Below are 20,790 nucleotides of genomic sequence, written 5' to 3' on the forward strand. Positions count from 1 at the left end.
GCTACTTTCCCAAGAAGGGAAACATTCAACCTCCATGCATTTTGGTACCATAAATACCCCACTACTCAACACTTGGAAGTAATTTTTACCTCTTCTGTGTTTATCATTTCCTCCTTTAATCTGTGTTGCTGCCACTGATTCTACCCCTCAAATGCTGTATGTGTCTTAACACATGAGATGAGGTCATTCGTTATCAGAAGCACTAATCTGTGTGATTTATGTTTAACAGCTACAAACCCATGTGGAATTAATAATGGTGGCTGCTCCCACTTGTGTTTGATGTCTCCTACCAAGCCCTCTTATCAGTGTGCATGTCCCACTGGTGTGAAACTTCTCGAGAATGGAAAGACCTGCAAAGATGGTAGGCTTTGTTTTTAAAAAATCCTTTCGATTAAGCACAAAGTAGCTTTTGGAGGGAGAGGGATTCTTCTAGCTGCTCTATATGATGTGTGTTAGGGGTGGCAAATTCTGAAACCTTGAGTGCTTTTGCAGTACAGATAAAAGTGATTGGAAAGTGCCCTCTGCATTTTGAAAAAGAAAGATTCTCATGACAGAAGGGCAGGTTGCCTCCACTTACAAGATTTAAGTTGCAATTCTGTCGCTGTCACTAACTCCCTGCAATTTTTAGGGGGCTCTGTTGTTCCCTTTTCTTAGTGGAAGGGATACCTACCTCCTCTGTTGTCTCTAAAATGTTTCTGACATTATTGATCACAAAGTATTTGGCTAACAGGATTGCACAACAATCCCTTGTAAAAAACTTTTTTAAAGTCTGATGTCCATTTATTATACATGGAATCTCTCTCTGTCTCTCTGAAAATAATACCATGTTTTTAGAGATGTTGAAAGCCCTAAAACTCAAGACATGATCAAGACAGAACTGCAAGCACTTACCCAAAACTGCTTTTAGTTTGTCCATGTAGGCTAATGTACATGATTTTAAATTGTTACATTTTGTAAGTGTAGGTCTTGTGATGTTGTGCTGTGGTTGCTGTAGTACACTTACAGGATCAAAATCAACACTGGAAGATAATTAGATCATAAATAACCATCTTTTACGCAGATCTCCTCTCTAGGACAAAGGTAAATGGAGGAAGAAAATGATACAGCAGAGCTTAGTGTAAATAAGCTAAATAAATTTGATACAGAAATAATTTTTTAAATTGGAGTTTTAATTTTAAAAATTATTCCAGGCTTGTCAGCTGTGTTCAGAGTTTTCTTTAATTTCATGCTATTTCATGCTCTCTGCTGATTATTTTTGTGTGTCTCTGTGAACCTTGTTAAAATAAATTGCTGCTTTTATATGAAAAACAGCTCCCAATTTAGCCTGGCAGGATTGTTTATAAGAATTTCCCAATACACAAACAAGATGTTTTTCTTCCATTTCCCTCGGTATAAGGAGCAAGCTTTAATAATACTGCTCTGGGTTGATCATATGTAGTCAAAATGTGACACGAATCCATGTGCTTTTTCAAAAATACTTGGTATGCACAGATAAACTCCAGTGTATCAGAGTCAATTACCAAGGGTAAGTAGAGGAATGGTACTAAAAATCTGCCCCAGAATCTTATTAAAAGGACTTCTCATGCAGAGGTATTCAGAATCATCAATTCACTTTTTTTAGCCATTTCTTTTGTCTCAGAATTTATAATTGTTGCTTTCTCCCACTCCCTGAACATGAGAAGCCAAATTTTACGTTCCTAGTCAGCTATTAGATGTATTTGGCTTATAGAATATAAGCCCCCACTGTATTAGAAATATTGTTAACCAAGCTGCTACTACAGTATGTTGTCCGGTTATATGCAAAAAACTTTATACAAGCACATTGCTCTTGTGCTTCTCAATATCATGTTGCATTTTATACCACCATTCTGCTGCTGTGTCTTTTGGGAACATTCTGCCTTTTCAGGAAGAAAAATGGGTGGGAAGAGGGGAGAAAATTGAGACTGTTCATTTAGCTTGGTCTTAAAAAAGAGATAGCACATAACCCAGATGAAACAACCTACTCAAATTATTCATCAGGTCCATTGGTTTTGTGCAGCTTTGATCCTGTGCAGGGCTAATTTCTGATACACATGCAGGAGGTTCAGCATTTAGAGCTGAGCATGTCCTGGAATAGTGAATTTTCTTTTTTTCACTCCTCTCTCCCTCAAGAGAGGTGCAGATGGTAGGCTTAGGGCTTTTCCTAGTGACCTACAACTTTGCAGAGCTCTTCACGGCACAGAGTCCCTGGAATTTCTTCCTGTGGTTGCAAAGGCTGCAATTACTGATGGGGGGGGAGGAGAGCCTGGCACTTGGACAGAGCCAGAGTAGCCACAGACTAGGGTTTGAGATATAAATCTGGGCTTGTCTGTGTGGTACTTTCCTTTTTAGGCTCCTCAGGGACCCCTGGGAAGTAAATTCGTTTTCTCATTTTCAGGTGTACAGGGTTGGGGATTGATTCTAGTTTCTTGGGCTGTTTTTTTTTCCCCTTGTACTTGCCTGTTCACTCTATCTGCTGTAAAAGTAAAGCTGAACCCTGAGAGCTGAACATTTTTTACCTCAGATAGTTTCTGTATGCAGCTGTTAGGCTGCAGTGCTGATTAAATCTCCATTTGCAATTAGAATGTGTGCATGACTGTGGGAGAGACTGCTGACTGAGAAGTGAAGAAAGGTGAAGAATGAGGCTGAGTTTCTCTTCTTTAAGATGGTTTTGTCTTCCAGCAGTAGACTAAAATGAGACTGGTTCCTAAACCGAATTGTTTCATGATGAAATGAGCCTCTTTGAGGAGAGAGCTTCATTTCATGCTGTGCTGTGGAGAGTACTGGCCTGGGCTGGAGAGATGTTGATAGGTGAATTTTGAGTGTGTGTTTGTGGTGTTTGCAGTGCTTTGGCATTGACAGATGATCCTGGCAGCCAAAGGTGAGGCTGGCTGACCCTCCCTGTGCAGTTTCCATGACAACCTAGCATTTTTGAATAATCTTGGTTTATAGGAAATCTTTTCCTCCCTTGCCTTTCTCCCAGTGCTAGTTTTTCCATTTTTTGTAGCCTTTTTTTAATCATACCTTAGAGGAATTCTAATATTTCTTGTAAGATGTGTGAATACAATAACACACACACATGCCAGTTTTGAAAGAATTCTCCATAGTGTTTCAGGAAGGGGTGATACCTTAGGAAAAAATTATCTATTTTTCTAATACCTAATAATACAAATCAAAACAGTAGAGTAACTGAAGTGCAGCTTGTAGCAAAGTTTTAGCTCCCCCATTGTCTGGGTGACAGTTTGTAAATACCTGTGAAAGTTTGTGAATCCCTGTCCTGCAAAGAAAAGAGAGGCAAAGGAAGTTACTTCATAGCCAGATGTTCCTCTGTCATCTGTCCTCAACATCTGAAGCAAAGAGTCCTTTCTGAGCACCCAGGCAGGACTCAGCTTTTCTACCAGAGAGCTTTTGCTGCCCTGTGTTGTATTCGTGGTAATTTATTTTTCTTCTGCACATCATACTGGGATTTCTCTTTTTCAGTATTGTGTGTGCTGCTGTTCTCAGTTTGGCAGTGTTACATTTAAATGATCTTTTAGTGGTTGTAAAACAAACATGACTTCTCTTATGTAATAAATGAGTTTGGCGTTAGATTGTTATTAGTGCTTGAAGATCACTCTGTCCATCTCCTCAGTTCTTTGCCTGTATGGAGTTTTACTTGTGTCCTGCAGTTGCTCCTGCCAATAGTGAAAAGTGATTTAAACTGAGAAAACCAGAGGTGAGTTTCCTCGTGACAAAAAAGTACTGTTTCACACTGTGATTTCAGCCTTGCTTTGGCTATTCTGTTCTCTTCCAGGAAAGACTCTTCATTTAGCCCACGGATGCTCACACTCTATTTCCCTTGTAGGCCTGGAGGCAGGAACCAGAATTTTGCACTTCCTTTTGCAATTTAAGGCTGTCACTGCCTAATTTGCTTTGTCAGGAATAGCCAGGATCCCGATTAGACAGCACAGATCAGGATGTTAGTTTCACACCTTCATTCCTTAATTTCTTTTAAAGGAAAGAAAAAGTATATGATTTATTTCAGATGCGTGTTTTTTTTCCTTTGTAATTTTAAGTTTGAGCTTGTCTTAGATGAAAATATCTTGTTAGCATTTTTGTATCAGGGACTCTTTCACAATAGTGACTTTAGAACTGCTGGAAGATGTCTAGGAATTGAATGTTTTGGTCAAATGTGAAGTAATTCTATTTGGGATGTACTAATAATCGTGATTTCTCAGATACAGGGAATGCATTATACATGTCTTAGGTCTAGCACTTCTTTTGTATGCATTCCTGAGCATGTGTTTGTGTAGCTCAGCAACCACTGATGGTTTTAAAGTTCAATAACTTACAAATGACTGAGGCCTGTATATCATTGAGAAGATGTAATTAATTGTAAAGGTTAGAAGGTCATTTGACTTAAAGCTGTGCCATTACTTGTATCTGCATGCTTGCTCTGCTTCCCCCTTTCTCCCCCCTCCCTTGACTTCAGCTAGCACACAGATTTAAATTATTTAGAATTTTAATAGTGAATTTTTGAGGCAAGTATTAGTTCCAGGACTAATGTAATGCACCATCCATGAGCTTGTAATCCCAGCTTTCAGAGTGCTTAATAAAAGTAGGCTAAAGCTCTCAAAACGAAGAGTCTGGAGTATGGCTTTTATGTCCATATTTAGACAAGTAAGGGACTTGGCTTTCAAAAAATTGCTAACTATCTTGAATATCCTGTGACTTGAGGCACCACTAAAAAGAATCTTGAGCTTAGTCCACAAGTTGAATGGTTTAGAAATAGAGGGAAAACTGCCTCAGGTCTGCATATGTGTGTTGAGGTCAGAGTTCTGGCTGCAGCCTCCATATGCCCCTTGAAAGCATCTAAGCCAGTTGAGGTTTGAGTTGTTTTATATGTTTGTGACTCATTCCAGTTCTCCTAATAAGTGCTGATAAAGTTTTAAAAAATAACACCAAAAATGAAGTTATGCTTGCATGCAGCCCACATTGTCTTTTTCTGCCTTTTTATTCTTTTTCTGCAATACGATTCTGTACTCATGATGCTCTCTCCCTCATGCTCATCTTTAGAGGCTTGATTTTTCTTAGAGAGGCAAGGCAAGAAGAGTGGAGATTCTGCTGTCATCTTAGCTTTTGCATCATAGGTGGTCTTTGGAGTAGAAGTGAGCAAAACTGATTTTTGTCGTGTCCTGGCAACCTTGAGTACCCTGAGCATCTTCTGAGTGGTGATCAGTGCCTAGCCAGGTAAAATTTGCACAGCTGGTGTCTGCCACACTTTTGAGACCACCTGGGGGTTTTTTCCCTGGCTGTTATCAAGGTGGTAATGGGATCAGTCTATAAATACGCCCAGCTCTTGCATTTGTTATTTCTGCTATTGTCAGGACAAGCCTGAAGGTATTCAGAATGATCTTTCCCTCAGCCTGCCTGGAGGTGTGATGCTTCTCTGCTGCTTGGTTTCTTTTTCCTGAGCGGTATGACTGCTGATCTAACTAAGCAGCTGAGGTGTTGGTTTGCAAATGTTTGGGTAATAGCTCTGAAGTAAGCTTTAAACTTTTTATTGCCTGGTTGGAGGGCTGAGGGCTGATGTTTGATGGAAGGATTGGAATGCTGGCCAAGCCCCCAGATAAAGACCATGAAATTCTTAGCTCGGGGTTCCAGAGTACAACACGGGTGAGCTGAAAGCCAGGCATTTCCCAGTGCTGAATTAAAGCTTAAACACAGTGGGTTGTTTGACTAAACAGCAGTGTTGCAGCCTGAAAGCAGCATACAGAAGCTGTTGAAATGGGTCATCTTTAGGAAGAATGGGAAGGTCAATTGGTCAATTTTAAGGGTGAGTTCGAGCAAGGGCATGGTTATACTGAACTGAGTCTTTCTGGAGACCTGGCATTGGTTCTTTGAAATGACTGTCAACCTCAGCCAGAGCACACAAATTATTTTTAAATTATGCCTTACACTTTTTCTGTATATGGTAGACAATATATATGTTTTAAAATCTGAGGGTAGTGCATTTGCTCAGCCTTAGGTTTACTTTATAATGCAAAAAAGGGTATCATTGTTTGGGGTTTTTCATATGTTTGTCATTGTTTTATGTAAAATGTAAGTGGGATAAGTGACTGTGAAGTTGCTAAGAAAATGTAGTAGGGGTTTCTTTTGTCCTTGAACCTAAATTACAGGGGTTAGTTATGAACTAGCACTTTCTATGACCCTAATGCATCTGTATACTTGAATCTTGATGCTGAATTGTTTGTTGTACTTAGTAGCAACAAATACAGATTTACACACAGACTGCTGTGTCTAGATTAGTTGCTTCTGTAATTAGAAAAAATCTTTGTAACAGGCCTGTTTTCCATTTGCTGTCACATGCTTTACGGTATTTTGGATACATAGACATGTAATTACAGGTTTCCCCTTCCTGATTAATTAATGCATAAGAGTTACTCACTAGAAGAACAATTGAGTAGCGTGTACATAAATTTCTGAGCACAAGGTGTTTTAGGGCAGAGGATCTCAAAGCTGATCTTAGTCCATTCTGGACTACCAATCAGAAACACTTGTAATAGTATCCTCAACTTCAGTTGTAGAAAGGTGCTGTTTCCTGCAGCACTGTGAAAGTGTCTTAGAGGTTTTTAGCACATTAAACTTGCTGTAAATGAAGCCATGGCTGCTTTGGCATCTCTCCAAGGTTTGGCATGCAGTGAGATTTCAGCTGGCACCAACATCAATTACTGTATTTTTTTAAAAACAAATTTGGCATCAGACACTAAAATTCTTCTTTCATCACCAACTTACTTCAGTTGTTGTCCTTTCAGTCTTCTAGCTCTTATGTATACCTCTTAATATCAAGATCGAGACATGGACTCAATGTGGTTTGGGATTGCTCATTTTCACTGCATGTTCATGCATTTGTTTTCCTAAACCTCCCCACCCTCCCCCTCATCCCCCATCAGTCCCTGCCAAAGCCTGTCCTCTCACTCTTTGAGAAGATCCATTGCACCACACTTTCCCTGCAATTATGCATGCATTTTTCACCTTAGCTCAGGCTTCCCTCAGGCCTGAGCTGCTCTTATCTCCCTAAGACTCCAAACTGATAAGCCAGTTTAATTGGAAAGGGGTGTGGTGGTTGTTTATCCTTCATTACATTGAAATCTGGTGACATAGAATAGAAAATGAAATGAAAATGAATTAGATCAGACAATAAGTGCAACTGTCATTGATAGTACCATTACACATGCTGTGTTGCCTTTGTGAAAACATCTTCTGCTGTGCAAGCTGATCTTAGTTATTTATTGTGATTCTGACTTTTGACCCAAAAGCCAGCAAGGCTTTTGCGTGCTTTAGCTCAAAATTACTTTAAAAGACACTGTTGTTTATCTTCATGTCTTCACTAAGCTTGTTCTCAGCAAACGTGGGAGAAGGTGGCAGCCCTCCATGGCCATTGCACAGTGGTCTGTTCCCAAATCTGATTCCTCCAATAAGAGTTTTGCAAAAGAGGTTTACTGGTGGTGTTCTGTGTTACTTTTTTCCCATTTATCAGGGGTTGTTGAAACATGCAACTTGTTTGCCATGGTTGTCCTCTAACCAGCAACAGCAAACAGTCAGTAAATTATCTGCATAATTGATTTCTCATCTAAGAGGTTGCAGGCCATCTGTTGATTTGCATAAAATAGCAGCATAGTTGCTGCATATCTATTTCAGTAATTTGGAGGGAATGATACGGACAGAGAACATGTCCAACATGATCCATTCTGGAGAAGGAAATGACCACTGAATTTTCTCTGCAAGCACATCTGATTTGTTCTGCAGAAGAATTAAGCTCACATTTGAAGCTTTGGAATGGAATTCTCGTGGTGCCCAGCAGTTCTCAGTTCTCAAATGCTGGTTCCCAGCAGTTTGGTTAGATCCTGTGAAATGAAGGTAACTAGAGCATGTTGTTGGAAAAGGATAGGCTCAGGTTCTCCATTTACAGGCTTCTTGCCCAGTGTTTGCAAGGTGTTTGTGTCCTGTTCCTGCAGGTGCCACTGCCCTGCTGCTCCTGGCGCGCCGCACAGACCTGCGGCGCATTTCCTTGGACACGCCCGACTTCACGGACATCGTGCTGCCCCTGGAGGACATCCGCCACGCCATCGCCATCGACTTCGACCCCCTGGAGGGATACATCTACTGGACGGACGACGAGGTCAGAGCCATCCGCCGCTCGTTGCTCGACGGCTCGGGCAGCCAGTTTGTGGTGACGGCGCAGATCGCACACCCCGACGGCATCGCCGTGGACTGGGTGGCGCGGAACCTGTACTGGACGGACACCGGAACCGACCGCATCGAGGTCACCAGGCTGAACGGCACCATGAGAAAAATCCTGATCTCAGAAGACCTGGAAGAACCCAGAGCTATTGTGCTGGATCCCATGGTTGGGTGAGGAACTATTTGTGAGAGGTTTTTAAAATATTAGTCATGCAAAGATCCCTCTGTTTACTTCTGTGTAGATAATGGGATGCAATGATAAACTTGTGAGCCTTCCAAATGAAGATACTGGGATTCTTTAGAAGTTAAGGCTTCGAGGCACAAGGACTGCTGCTCTATTTTGACCACCTGGGTAGTCATTTTACGTGTCTTTGTTTTATTTTCTTTTAATATTTTTGGGGACTATGTGGATCTGCTTGTTTATTCTAGCTAATAGCACTCGTTACACTGTCTTGCTGAGCAGACTGATACAGGAATTTTGTGTAATCTTACATGTGTGTAAAATTTACATAGCAATTTTTTCTTAGTAGTTTGGGCATCCTTACCTAAGTAAGGAAATATTTTTGGTTTAGAAATCTAACTTTCTGCATGCTATGTGGTTTTGGAGAAGAGTATCCCAAAAGAAGCTGTAAGAATATGGAAGATTTGGATTAGTAAGATTTTTCTTCCTTTTCAGGTACATGTACTGGACTGACTGGGGAGAAATTCCAAAGATCGAGAGGGCAGCATTGGATGGCTCAGACAGAATTGTGATGGTGAACACCTCACTTGGCTGGCCAAATGGATTGGCACTGGATTATGCAGAAAGCAAAATATACTGGGGAGATGCCAAAACGGACAAAATAGAGGTTTGTAATTGAACCTGCATCTTTTACTCCATGAAGTTACAGAATGTAGCTCTACTTTTCTAGGTGTTCATATTCTGATACAGCCTGAGAGGGCAATGGGGTGGTGGTTGAGTTGTTTCTTAAAGCACAGCTCTGTTCTTCACAGCCTTTGGACAAGTTACCTGCTTTCTTCCCTCATTTTTTGTGTCAAATAGAAATTATATCCATGAAGTAGAGCTCTCTATGTAAGAATGTGTGACAAGGACTTGTTAAATAAGTCAATTCTTAGGTCATCAGGGGAAAAAGCTTTTTACTGGGATTAATATTTGCTGTTTAAAAAAAAAAATCTTTCATTCTTTGCATTGCTCAGTTTAGATTATAGTAAACATATTTTAAAGAAATAAATCTTATTTCATATATAAATCCTCCAGAAATCCTCTATCCTTTACATCTCCCTTGTTTTATTAGAGTTTCAGCAAGGGCTTAGATTTTCCTTTCTGACATGTCCTGTTGAAACTTTTAATTTAAAAAAACCAACTTTTTCTTCTCTCCCACATTGAAAATCATGCATTTATTCTATCATGTAATAATTATGAAACAAATTCGGCATTTGTTATCTGTCAGTCTTTGAGAAAATAGTATTGTTTAGATCAGTTTGCTGTCAAGAGCTTTTGTTGGAAATGGAAGGCTTGACTACTACCTGGTGCCCAGTAGCACCATCTACCTTTGCTATATCCTGGTAGATTTGCCTTCCTCTGATGAATTACAGCTTTCCTTATTGACTCCTAACAGTTACAAATAACTTTTAGTACTTACCATATTAGGCACAATATCTTTTCTAGTCTTACAAAGTTGTTTTTACTTATACATAACTGCAAATAAGTCAAGGTGAAGTCATAGTCATGTGCTGGAAGGTCATGTAACTGTTTTCCTTCAGAGCCAAAGTAACTCCAGTGCTGCAAGGTGAGTTGCTTTGAAGCACTCCTTGGGAGAGCCTCAGGAAGCAGAGTTTTCTTTGTCCTGAAAACAAGATTTATAGTCTGTTACTCACCTAATATTGCAGCAGCTTTGAGAAAAGAGGAGAAAATAGTCTTAGTGATGTTCGGAGATTTATTTATAACAGATTGTGCACTTCAGCCCCAATACTGTCTTGGCCTTGAATTTATTTTGCGAAAGGAAAGTTAGGCATTCTTCACCCTCACGTTTGCCAGAACACTGAGATTCCTTATTCGTTAATAATGATTCTATTCAGTGCTGGATCAGTTTGTGGCAGAAATTTTGATCTAGATCGGGCATGAGCTCACTGCTGCAATTCTGTCAAACTGGCTAGAACACATCATAGAATGTTTATGCCAACATTTCAGTGTCTGTGGCAGGACAGAAGATATCTGATTTGGCACAAAGGCTTTTGGGACAATTTCCACTTCATTGTTCTTAAATCAGTGTAAGCCAGCAGAATGAGTTTGTTCCAGGTTGTCATGTAAAATCTATGCAGGGCATCAGAGAAGATTTATCACCCTTATATTTCAGAATTACTACTTATTTTTCCCCAGTGTTAGAGTTATGATATTACTGCTGCTGCTTTTTATAAAAGGTTAACGTTTATTAACTCCTATCAACATGCAGTAAATCTTGAAACAGTCTGGCTAAAACCTTTAAAGCAACAGAGAAGTTATCCCACAGTTTTTCTTTCGTGCTTTTGAATTTTGGTTTTGCTTGAGGATGTGGGTTTGTACGTTGTAATTCCTGAAGGTGTTCATTTAGGCATATGTGACATAAATCTGTAAAATTATGTATTAGGTGACCAACACTTCCCCCCCCTACTTTTTTTGACAGAAGAAATTGGTCTTTGTGAGTAATGTGAGGTGGTGGGTGCAGAACAAACAAAAGCAGATGGTTCTTTAAACAGCATATGGGAAGTTGTGGAAATGGCTGTAGATATTAAAAGCTTGGATGTGTTACTGGGCTGACTGGGAAAGTTTGTGGAAGGGAATTCCAGTGTATTTTAGTGGCAAATAGAATTGCCTCTGAACCACAAATCATGGAACTGTACAGTGCTGTAGAAGGAGGGAGTCTTCCTGAAAAATTTCTGTATTGTTTCCTTTGCAATGCTGTTCTGTAGGAGTTGATTATTCTCTGAGAAAGGCATTGGTAGACCTGTGGATTGAACCCACAGTGCCTGTCTTCTCCTGTGTTGAGACCATTGTGTCCTGTTCTTCCTCAGCTGTGATATTGCTGCTTGCTCACTGCGCTTCAGAGGGGCAAAAAGGGGTTGAAAATCAGTGACCCCTGCTAGGCAACAGCAACGTGTTCAGTATGGCTTCTGTAATTAGTAAAGCATGGAAGGGCTCTATAGGATGAAGTGAGGTTCATTCCAAGAGAATGGTTCAGTCTAAAGTAGAGTTTGGGTTTTTTGTCCATACCTGTCATGGTTTAGGAACGGTGCAATTTACTGCTTCCACCAAGACTTTCCAAACCATGTGCTTCTCACTTCCCCCAACCCCCCTCTTCCCTCTGCAGCAGGATGGAGAGGAAAATTGGAGGCACAAAAAGCAAAGATCATGGGTTGAGATAAGAATAATTTACTGAAAACAGCAATGATGTAAGAAAATTAGCAGTAACAGCACAATAGGAATGATAGAAAGGAATTATTCACATGGAATCCCCCTGATAGTAGACAGTACTGGATGGCTCCCTCTCCCTCAGCCACATTTCCTCAGTTGGAAGGAGCCCCATCTCCCTGGAAGAGAGTTCCTTTCCCCCACTCTCAGCAGTGACTTCAGGTGGTACAGAATAATCTCCAGGTCCTGGCCATGCCCCTTCAAGGCTAGTGCAAAAATTAATCATGTCCTGACCAGAATCAGGACATTTCCTACCCTTTATTCTATACCATGTGCATCATGCCCAGGAGTCCTACTCCTTCCAATTACATATACATATACATATACATATACATATACATATACATATACATATACATACATACATATATATATATACACAGACACAAGTACAAGTCTTCTTTCTGTAGTCAATGGCCATCCCCCCAAGATGTCTGTTGAGTTCATTTAGTCCATGGCTATGGGTTCTATCTGTCCCAAATGTCTTCCAGGGCAGGAGGTCTGGTGTGATGCTGGATTATTGCATGAGGAGCTCATGACTGGTGTATCTGGAGCAGTCCATCCTCATTGTCCATGGGAGTTATGGCATGCCATCACAGACTGTTCTCACCCAAAAATCAAATCCCCCTGAGGTGCACATTGTGTTTCCCTGTCTGCATCTCCCACCAAGTGCACCAGGTCCTTGAGCAGAAACAATCCCATGGATGGGTTTGCCTTTGCTTGAGGCAGGACTGATCCAAACTGTCTTCCCTAGCACAGTTTGGATTGGGCAGGGCCAGCTCGACTGGTAGAGCCTCTGGAGTTAACTAACCAGGTGGCCTTTCCTAAATGTAGATCCCTATCTGAATCTAAGATAGCTAAAATATTACTAATGTTTCAAGTCCTTCCATTTGCTCACACTGCCTACTCTCCTGTGGCAACCAGGAATCTTGAGGAGATTTGCTACACTTTGCATGTCATCACCATCTATTTTTTAAATCAGTATAATAGAAGATATGTTAGCCTTCAGTAAACGTTTTAAACTTACATTTGAAGAAAGGACGCTGGTGTAGGTGCAATAAAGAAAGGTATTTGTGACAGGATCCAAAGATGAAACTTGGAATTGGACATGAAGGTATCAGAATATATGCCTGGTCCTTGCTTTGCTTCATGTGTCTGTATGTAGTTGGAAAGGGGGTAAAAGCAGGAGAAACACATTTGTGTACTTGCCTCCATTGCCTTTAAGTAGTTTTTCATACATGATTTTACATACTTTGTGCTTTTTTCTTTTTTTTTGCCTTTGCATGTGGGATTCCTCAGAACTGTTACTTAACTGCAGTGCTACCAAACTGAACGTTTCTTGCAAGCCATGTTTCTGGTTTGTTTGTGCTACATACGAGCTTTTATTATTTATTTTTTTACCCACTGATTCATGCTATGCTGTTCTGGAGCCCCCAGACGATAATAAAGCATCAGCAGGGGTTAATGGAGACTGGTAGGGGGTACAGCAGGGAGCTTTTGTTCCCATTTTATCTGGCAGCCTGCAGCAGGCAGAAGCAGGCTGTGGCTCAACAGCTTCGTCATTTATCTCGGTCAGGTTTCACTGCTGATAAACTTCTATTGAAATGGATGGCTGCTATTGTGCTTACCAGTGGGGAAGATTTCTCATTGACTTGCTACAGGTTTAAAGCATTTTCCTGCCGAGCTATGAGGTTAAAAATGTATGATCTGCTCTGTTGAATTGGTCTTGTGTTTTCCTGCTGAAGTGAGTATTTGTGTTCTTGGCACGTACGCTACCTGTTTTAAGGCATAGGTTGGATTTTTAAATGGTCAGCAAAGCTTTTATTGATAAAGCAATTCTAAATGGCTGCATGCATGTGTGGCTGTGTGTGTGTTAAGGGGAAGTCATGATGATGTGGCTGATTTTTCATAGTTTTTCAGTCTTTGCTTCGTTTTTCTTTATTCTTCCTCTCCTGTTCTCCATTCTCGGAGCCGGAGATGACACCCACTGACACCTACTAGTGGTGAGTGTGGAGAAAGGATCTGTCTCCTGCTCACATCCAACCATTATCGAGTGATTTTGGAGGGCAGCTCAAACGTGAAGTGTTTGTGCATTCCCAAATCTATTAGCCGTGCCTGGCATTACTGTCTCTAATCCTCATGATTAATGTGGAAAGTATTACATCCTGCTGGTTTTCAGCTTAAGTGCACACAAGTGTTCAGAACCCAGCCTTGCTGGACAACAGAAAGCAGATGCTGCTAAGACTTTAGAGCACAGAAATCTTGAACAGAGAGGACCTTTTTGTCTTTGACCTAGCAGCTAATAGTTTGGCATCTAGAGAATGCTCTAATTCATATTCTAATCCTGAAATTGCAGGGTTACATTTTCCTCCGATGACAACTCCCTCAATTTTACTGCCACCCTAATAAGGAAATTTTGTTTTCTAAGTATTCACCATTTATTTTCTGACTGAGAATTGTCTCATACGTTACTTTGTACTGTGAGATGCTGATGACTTGCAAGCCTGGTTATGATCCTACCCATACTTGAAGCACAGGTTTGAAAATTGAGAATCAGAATCCATTGTATTCCTAGCTCTTGAACACAGCTGCTTTTGTGTACTTGCATTAAACTTTTGCAGGTATGAGAAGTAAGGTAGTTGAAACAAATACTTGAAGTTGCTTTGCTGTTTAATTTTGGTTTGTTTAGTTGTGGCACTTGGGAATTTCATTCAACAAAAAAACAAGTATATGCTGTAGAGGGTAGAAACAGATCCCTGTACTCCATCCAGTTTCAGAAATTTGAAGCTTACTTTGTCAGGGAACTTCCAGCTATTTCTTAACATCTGCTAAGCCTGCATTAAGAAAAATTACAGATTTTTGAAATGAGTAATAAAGTAAGGATCTATTTTTTTTTTTTTTAATCTTAGTTTATACTTGGTATAATTTTCATTTGAGGGATTTCTTTTGAACTTCTGAATGAAGTTAAGGAAGAATTAAATTTTGTGATGCTGACCAAGACAGTAAAACTATATTACAATGCAAACAAATGACAGCCACAGAAAACTTGGCTGTTGAAGAGCCACATACAAGAATTTGAGTGGTCCCTTATCATGGACTCCAAATGCTGAGTCAGGACCTCCTGGCATTCTAAGCTCATTACTATTAAAAAAAATCCTGTTTTTCCTTTGGCTTTTGAACATGGGGCCAGAATTGTCACTTAGAGATGTACTTTTTCACAGAATCATAGATTTGTTAGGGTTGGAAGTGTCCTCTGAAGATCATCTAGTCAACCCCCAGCTGTTTTAATGCAAAAATAAAAAAGAAGCAACATTTAAAACATCCATGCTGGTTTCAAATCGGAACATTAAGAGTTAACTTTTTATTGCTTTTGATAAATTGAGACTACCTAAACAAAATTCAGATGTGAAAAGTATTATTATTGAGACTTTGCATTACAAGGCACTTGTGCTGAGGAGTCCTGAGGGATCTACTATCCCACACTTCATGGGACAGGGAGAGATTCCAGCACCTTGTAACACAAAGAGGCTGCTGAGGGAAGTTTTTGGGGAGATATATCCTGCCCAAGAGTAACCTGAGTCTCTGATCTGACTACCAAACACAGTATTTTTCTAAAAGTGAAATTACTGCCCTAAAAATAATGTGGAGAAGACTTTGACATTCAGCTTTAAAATGGTTCTTGTGCCAAAGATCTGCAATTCGTCCTGAAATCTGTTGCTGGTTTTCACCTAATGACATGTAGATACACTCATTCAGTTAAATTCCCTTATGTTGCCTTTATAAAAAATGTTAGAAATCAGCCCTTCCACACTGTAATTGTTTAGAATAGGTTAGATGAGTCTTTTTTCTGTTACCTCTTTTTTTCTGTTACCTCTAAGGAGAGCCTGGAATGGCCATGTCAGAGGCAGGCACCCACACTCGAGTCACATCTAAGCAGAAAGTTGTGCTGACTGCCCACATTGGGAATTCAGAGATGTTTCTTACAAAACTTTGCTAAAAGATGAGCAGTGCTGGCTTGCAGCTGATAGCTCTGAAAGCCTCGTGGTCCCCATGGAGTATAACTGTTGGATCTACACCCATATGTCATACATGCTTCCCAGATTTTTCACACTGCAGTTAGGAAATTGTATTTTGGTTTACACAGGTGTCTCACCTAGCAAGTAACAAGCCTCTACTGGCAGCCAGTATTGGTTACCTGAGGGAAAACACAGAAATCCCTCAAACCAACACAACCAGAGCCATCAGCTCACCTGAGTCTGACATACTCAAAATATTTCATGGCAAGCTGGGGAGTGATGTGAAGAGATATTGAGAGATATTGAAGCTGTCATCTGTGTTTCTGATTCAGCTGAGTACTCTTTGACAGTCTGCTATTATCCCATACTCTCCAAAATTCTGGGGTTTTTTTCCCCTCTTTTCACAAGCTAAGTTGCATTAGTGTGCAAAACCTTGTACTGATTTTGGACCTGGTCTTCTTTGGAAGTATTCACATGACCTTGCAATCCCTGTCAATTATTTAGCTTTTTTCACCCAGGCTTCTTACTTTGCTGTGAGATTTTCCAGTCTTAACCTGAACATCTTTTCTGGTACCATGCATGATCTTATAACATGGCAAAGAGTGTGTGGAAAAAGGTAGAAAACAAATCTCCTGGACATGCAAGACCCTTGGAATTGAAGTGATTTAGTGATTAAGAGCAGTTGAATCAACTTTAAAGCTTACTGCCACCAAAGGTGAAAAGTATCTCGTAAGTGGCTGAGTCTCTCACTGGACTATTCCCTGAACCACTTTACCACCTGACTTGGTAAAACAGCAGAAAACTTACCATGTTTTTTCACTCTATAAAAAAATCAATTATAGTTGCTTATGAAGGAGTCTGGAAAACATCGGGTTAGGTACAGAACAAACAAAAAATAAGTTTCTGGGGCAAGGCACTGAAAGAAATAACTTTGGGAAAGAAAAGCATAGAGGCTTTTGCCCATATGCAAGAGCATCAGGGGTTGTTATACCACACTTAATCGTGTAAAACTGTCCCCCAGGCCCACTGTGAGGGTTCAGGTTGGTCTTGGCTAGTCTGGTTTGCATTCTGCAGTGTTGTGTGTAGCTGCCCACAGGCCTTAGTTGCTAAATAGTGAGTTGCAAAATGCAGTCATTAGTTTCCTTTGTTACCCCCACAGCCCATGCCCAGATAGCAGAACACTCCCTGGCTGCTGCCACTCCTCCCTATGGATTACATACCAAAATTAATCTCCACAGCAAAGCATTTTTAGTCACCTGTTTTACCACTGAATCTTCTCAGAGAAGCTTCTCCTTTCTCCCCTTGAAAATCTCTCTTCTCATCTTATTCATCGATTTGGGTTATTTTTTTGTCTTAGCCTGTTCTTTACAAATGCAAAGGGTTTTCTGTGTTGCATGAGATTGCCTAGGAGATGTCATATGTGATTGTCACAATGGTTCTAAAATCCTTTCCCTGCCTACTTGTCACTTTACCTGACTTGAACCATTTCATTAAAAACAGAACCAATTGTTTCTAAAATTAAATTCCATTGCAGAGAAAACATTTTGGCTGTTGACATTGATCAGTGAGCTAAGAAAGTTGTCCTATTGTGAAAGAAATGAGCTTATAGCAGTGTCTGTAGCCTGATAGAAAGGGTATTTATGAAGTTAATCTCTAATCTGTTTGTACATATTTATCTTCGCTGCAGTCCTATTAGGAATGTTATCCATGCTCAGAAAAAATATTTTTTTAATTCTTTGGAAAAACTGCTAGAGCTGTAAAGGAAACTGAGAGTGCTGAGGAACTGTTAAATTAGAAATTGTTAATGGCTGTTAGAAAACAATTAACAGTAAGAAATCATGGAGTTGGCTGGAGGCATTTGGTTTCTGAAGCAAATATAAAGGGTTTGAGGAACCCCTTCTGCTGACTCCTCAGGATTTCACTGCAATGAAGAGATGACTTCCCATTGCATATCAAAAACATTCCTTAACATTTTAGAATTGAGGGGAAAAGCTGTTAACATTAAATTACACTGAAAGAATAATTACTTCAAACTGAGTTGAAAGTTTCAATTGTTCACTGAAAGAGATTATGGTTGATAAAGACTTTTTTTAGAGGGAAGACTAATAAAACTGGAAATTTAGGCAAGATATCCCTTTGTTACTCTCTTAAAGCGGCTGTTTTGTAGTAAATACATGTGTTAATTATATATTGCTGCAGCCATAACAGTAAAATCATTCCAGTCTGTATTATGTTGCTTAGAGAAGTAAGTTGAAATACATAGTTCTCATACCCAGTCTGAAAAAATGCAAATGTAATGATTAGAAGGCATTCTAGCTATCTTTTAGAGTAATTTTTGAGAGAGATGCTTCCCCAGTTTCCTTTCTTTTCTTTAACCAAATAAATCTAATGAGTGTAGTGTTTGTTTTCACTTTCCTTGTAAAGTAAGATTCATGTGCATTTAGGCAGACAATGAACAGTCATATCCCTGATTAGCAGTGCCATGAACTGAGTTGTTATTTGTTGCATCAGACAGCACATGTAACTATTTACCTCTGGATAATCAGGGCTGAAGTAACTAAGCATGAGCTGTGAGTATTCCTAAATTATTTCAGGTATAATGCAAGCCTTGCTCAATATGGTATGTTGGAATATCTGGGATAATTGTATTGAATTCAGTATTTCAACTGAATTTCATTCAGTAACGCTTCCTTGCAATCGGCAGATTGATGTTAATGATCAAGCTCATGAGAAATTCACCTTTCTACCTCATTGTTTTAAGTTGTATCTATTCCTGTGGTGCATTAGCATGACCCATGTCGAATTTATGAAGGTGGTAATGCTTTCTGAGGATTTTCTGCTGATTTTAAACTACTGGAAGAAACCCAAGTTGTCTTTAGAATGACTTAAGAATTTAAGGTCTGCTCAGGAAGTTTACCTATTTTTTTTTTTTTTTGGTGACATTTACTTCATAGAACCCAAATGTCTGGGGTTTGTGCATGCTGTAAGGTAAACCATAACTATATATCCAGAGTTTATTTCAACATGTTCCAAGGAAACAACAAGCTAGTGTGTTCTGCACTTGGGGACACATGACATGCAAAGCATTGCCACAGTGTCAGAAAGCTTTCTAATTCCTTATCCTTTCGGAAGAAAGATGAATGCTACAATTGCATCCTTCCTGTGACTCAGTGGGGGGAGATGCTTTCCAGCTGTGGTGCCTGATAGAAATTTTGTAGAGCTGGGGCAGTGATGGCAGCAGTACTTGAGCAGAGCAATTGAAGGCCTGCATGTTAAGTGAGATCTTCTGGCCTCTCTGAGGATCAGTAAGCTGGTGCTGGTAAAGATGCTAAAGTTCTGGAACCAGTAAGAGCTGAAGTGTCTGTCATTTGTCCAAAAATAGGCTGTTGATTTTAAAAATCAGGACTTAGGTTCAAGTTAATCTATGGTAAAATGTTTGTATCTGAAATTGGAGGACCTTATGGATTTTACCAGAAGAATTGGTTTTTTGGGGCAGTTGGGTTTTTGTTTTACTGATGCATGTCTGGGAAAGAATGTTGTAGTGTAGCTGGGGACTTACAGTCCATCACAGAGGCCTGTTCCATGCTTGTAAGTAATATATTTTTGAAGGTAGTGTTACCAAGTGTTGTTTATAAATTTTCATTGACTGTTGACTTCCTCTGCTCCTATCAGCCAAAGAAAGAGCTTAGCATGCATGATACTTACCCAGCTCCCTGATCATTTACCACTACATCCAGAAGGGGACCTGGGAAGCTACAGGCCCATTAGTCTTACACCAGTCCCTGGAAAGAGTTCTCCTAGAAACCTACAAGCCAAAGAAGTGGGTGATTGGGAAGAGCCAAGGCAGGTTTACCGAGGGCAAGTCATGCCAGTGTGCTGCTGTACAGTGAAGGCAGCAGGATCTGGGCTGCATCCATGGGCACATTGGTCATCCTGCTGTACTCAGTGCTTGTCAGGCTGTGCCCAGCTCTGCTCCCCAGAATTCAGCACAGGTGCAGAGAGAGGAGAATGCCTGAAGGAATGATGAGAACTCTCTCTATGAGAAGAGACAGAAGGGGTTTGGTCTTTTCTCCATGCAGGAGAGGATGCTCACTTTTTTCAGTACTCAAGGAAGATGGAGGCTCTCCCGACACATGGAGAGGACAGGGGCAGCTGGTACAAGTTTTGCTGAGGGGGGTTTCATCTTAATACAAGAAAGAAATATTTTACTGAGGCATGTAGTGGAGTCCCTCCCGAGGACAAGGAGTTTTCAAGATGTAACTGGACAGTGTGCTGGATAATCTCATCTAAGCTCCTTTCCCACCAAAAGTTGGACCAGATGATCTTTCAGGGATTCTTCCAACCTGGGCTGGTCTATGATTCTGTAGTTCTATACTGAAAATTCAACCATGCTCATGAGTTAAGTTGGAAGGTAATGGTTTGCACTTTGTCACCTTCACCTCAGTCTTGACACCTTGTAGGGCTGGGCGCTTATGTTTGATATTGATGTAAGCATAGCTTTCTGTGCTTAGCATCTCCTCACTGCTGTGCACATAAACCAGGGACACCTGCTTGGTCTCTGCTGCTCTGCACCTGAGGGGACTGCTTGTCTGCACAGCTCTGCCAGGCTCCCAGCACAAGCTTTAAGCACAGCTGAACATGATTTTCATAAAGGAGATAGATTTAATGATGAAACTCAAGACTTAAAGCAGTTAAGTGACAAGTTTAAAGTAGCGTACATTCAAATCCCAGATTATCAAAAAGGTAAATTCAGTGCATTAGCCTATTTACCACAGTGATTACTGGTACTTAGGGGTGAATTGAATGCAAGGTATCTGATAACAAGAAAGACCCTTAGAATATGTCACTGTGTGTTCCAGTCTGTAACTTTAAATTAGAAGTAATGCTTCAAAGTTGTTATTTTATTGTTCATGCTGATCATTAAGTACAACATTTTAAAATGTGACTACATTTTCAGCAGTAATTCATTTACTTTGAATAAGCTGTATTTTTATGAGGCCATAGGTTTGCATTCATTATTGTTTTAGGATAAACAAAGCCCTTATTCTACAAGCAGGATATCTGGTATTTTTTCTGAGGCTGTTT

The 20,790-nt window shown here is 40.1% G+C and overlaps 1 protein-coding gene across 4 annotated transcripts in view; it reads left to right on the forward strand.

The window, feature by feature from the left end:
- LRP6 (LDL receptor related protein 6) overlaps positions 1-20,790 on the forward strand; it is a 120,478-nt gene that overhangs the window by 60,655 nt on the left and 39,033 nt on the right. For 3 of the 4 annotated variants that reach the window (XM_085049719.1, XM_085049720.1, XM_085049722.1), the window contains exons 5-7: positions 230-361; positions 8,016-8,412; positions 8,918-9,089. In XM_085049719.1, the coding sequence (XP_084905845.1) occupies positions 230-361; positions 8,016-8,412; positions 8,918-9,089 (701 nt within the window). The remainder of the gene's footprint in view (positions 1-229; positions 362-8,015; positions 8,413-8,917; positions 9,090-20,790) is intronic. The other variant, XM_085049721.1, reaches the window with a different exon arrangement.

The sequence above is a fragment of the Lichenostomus cassidix genome, chromosome 1Ab (genome assembly GCF_008360975.1).
Source record: "Lichenostomus cassidix isolate B80296 chromosome 1Ab, HeHo_3.0, whole genome shotgun sequence".
NCBI classification, from domain to species: Eukaryota; Metazoa; Chordata; class Aves; order Passeriformes; family Meliphagidae; genus Lichenostomus; species Lichenostomus cassidix.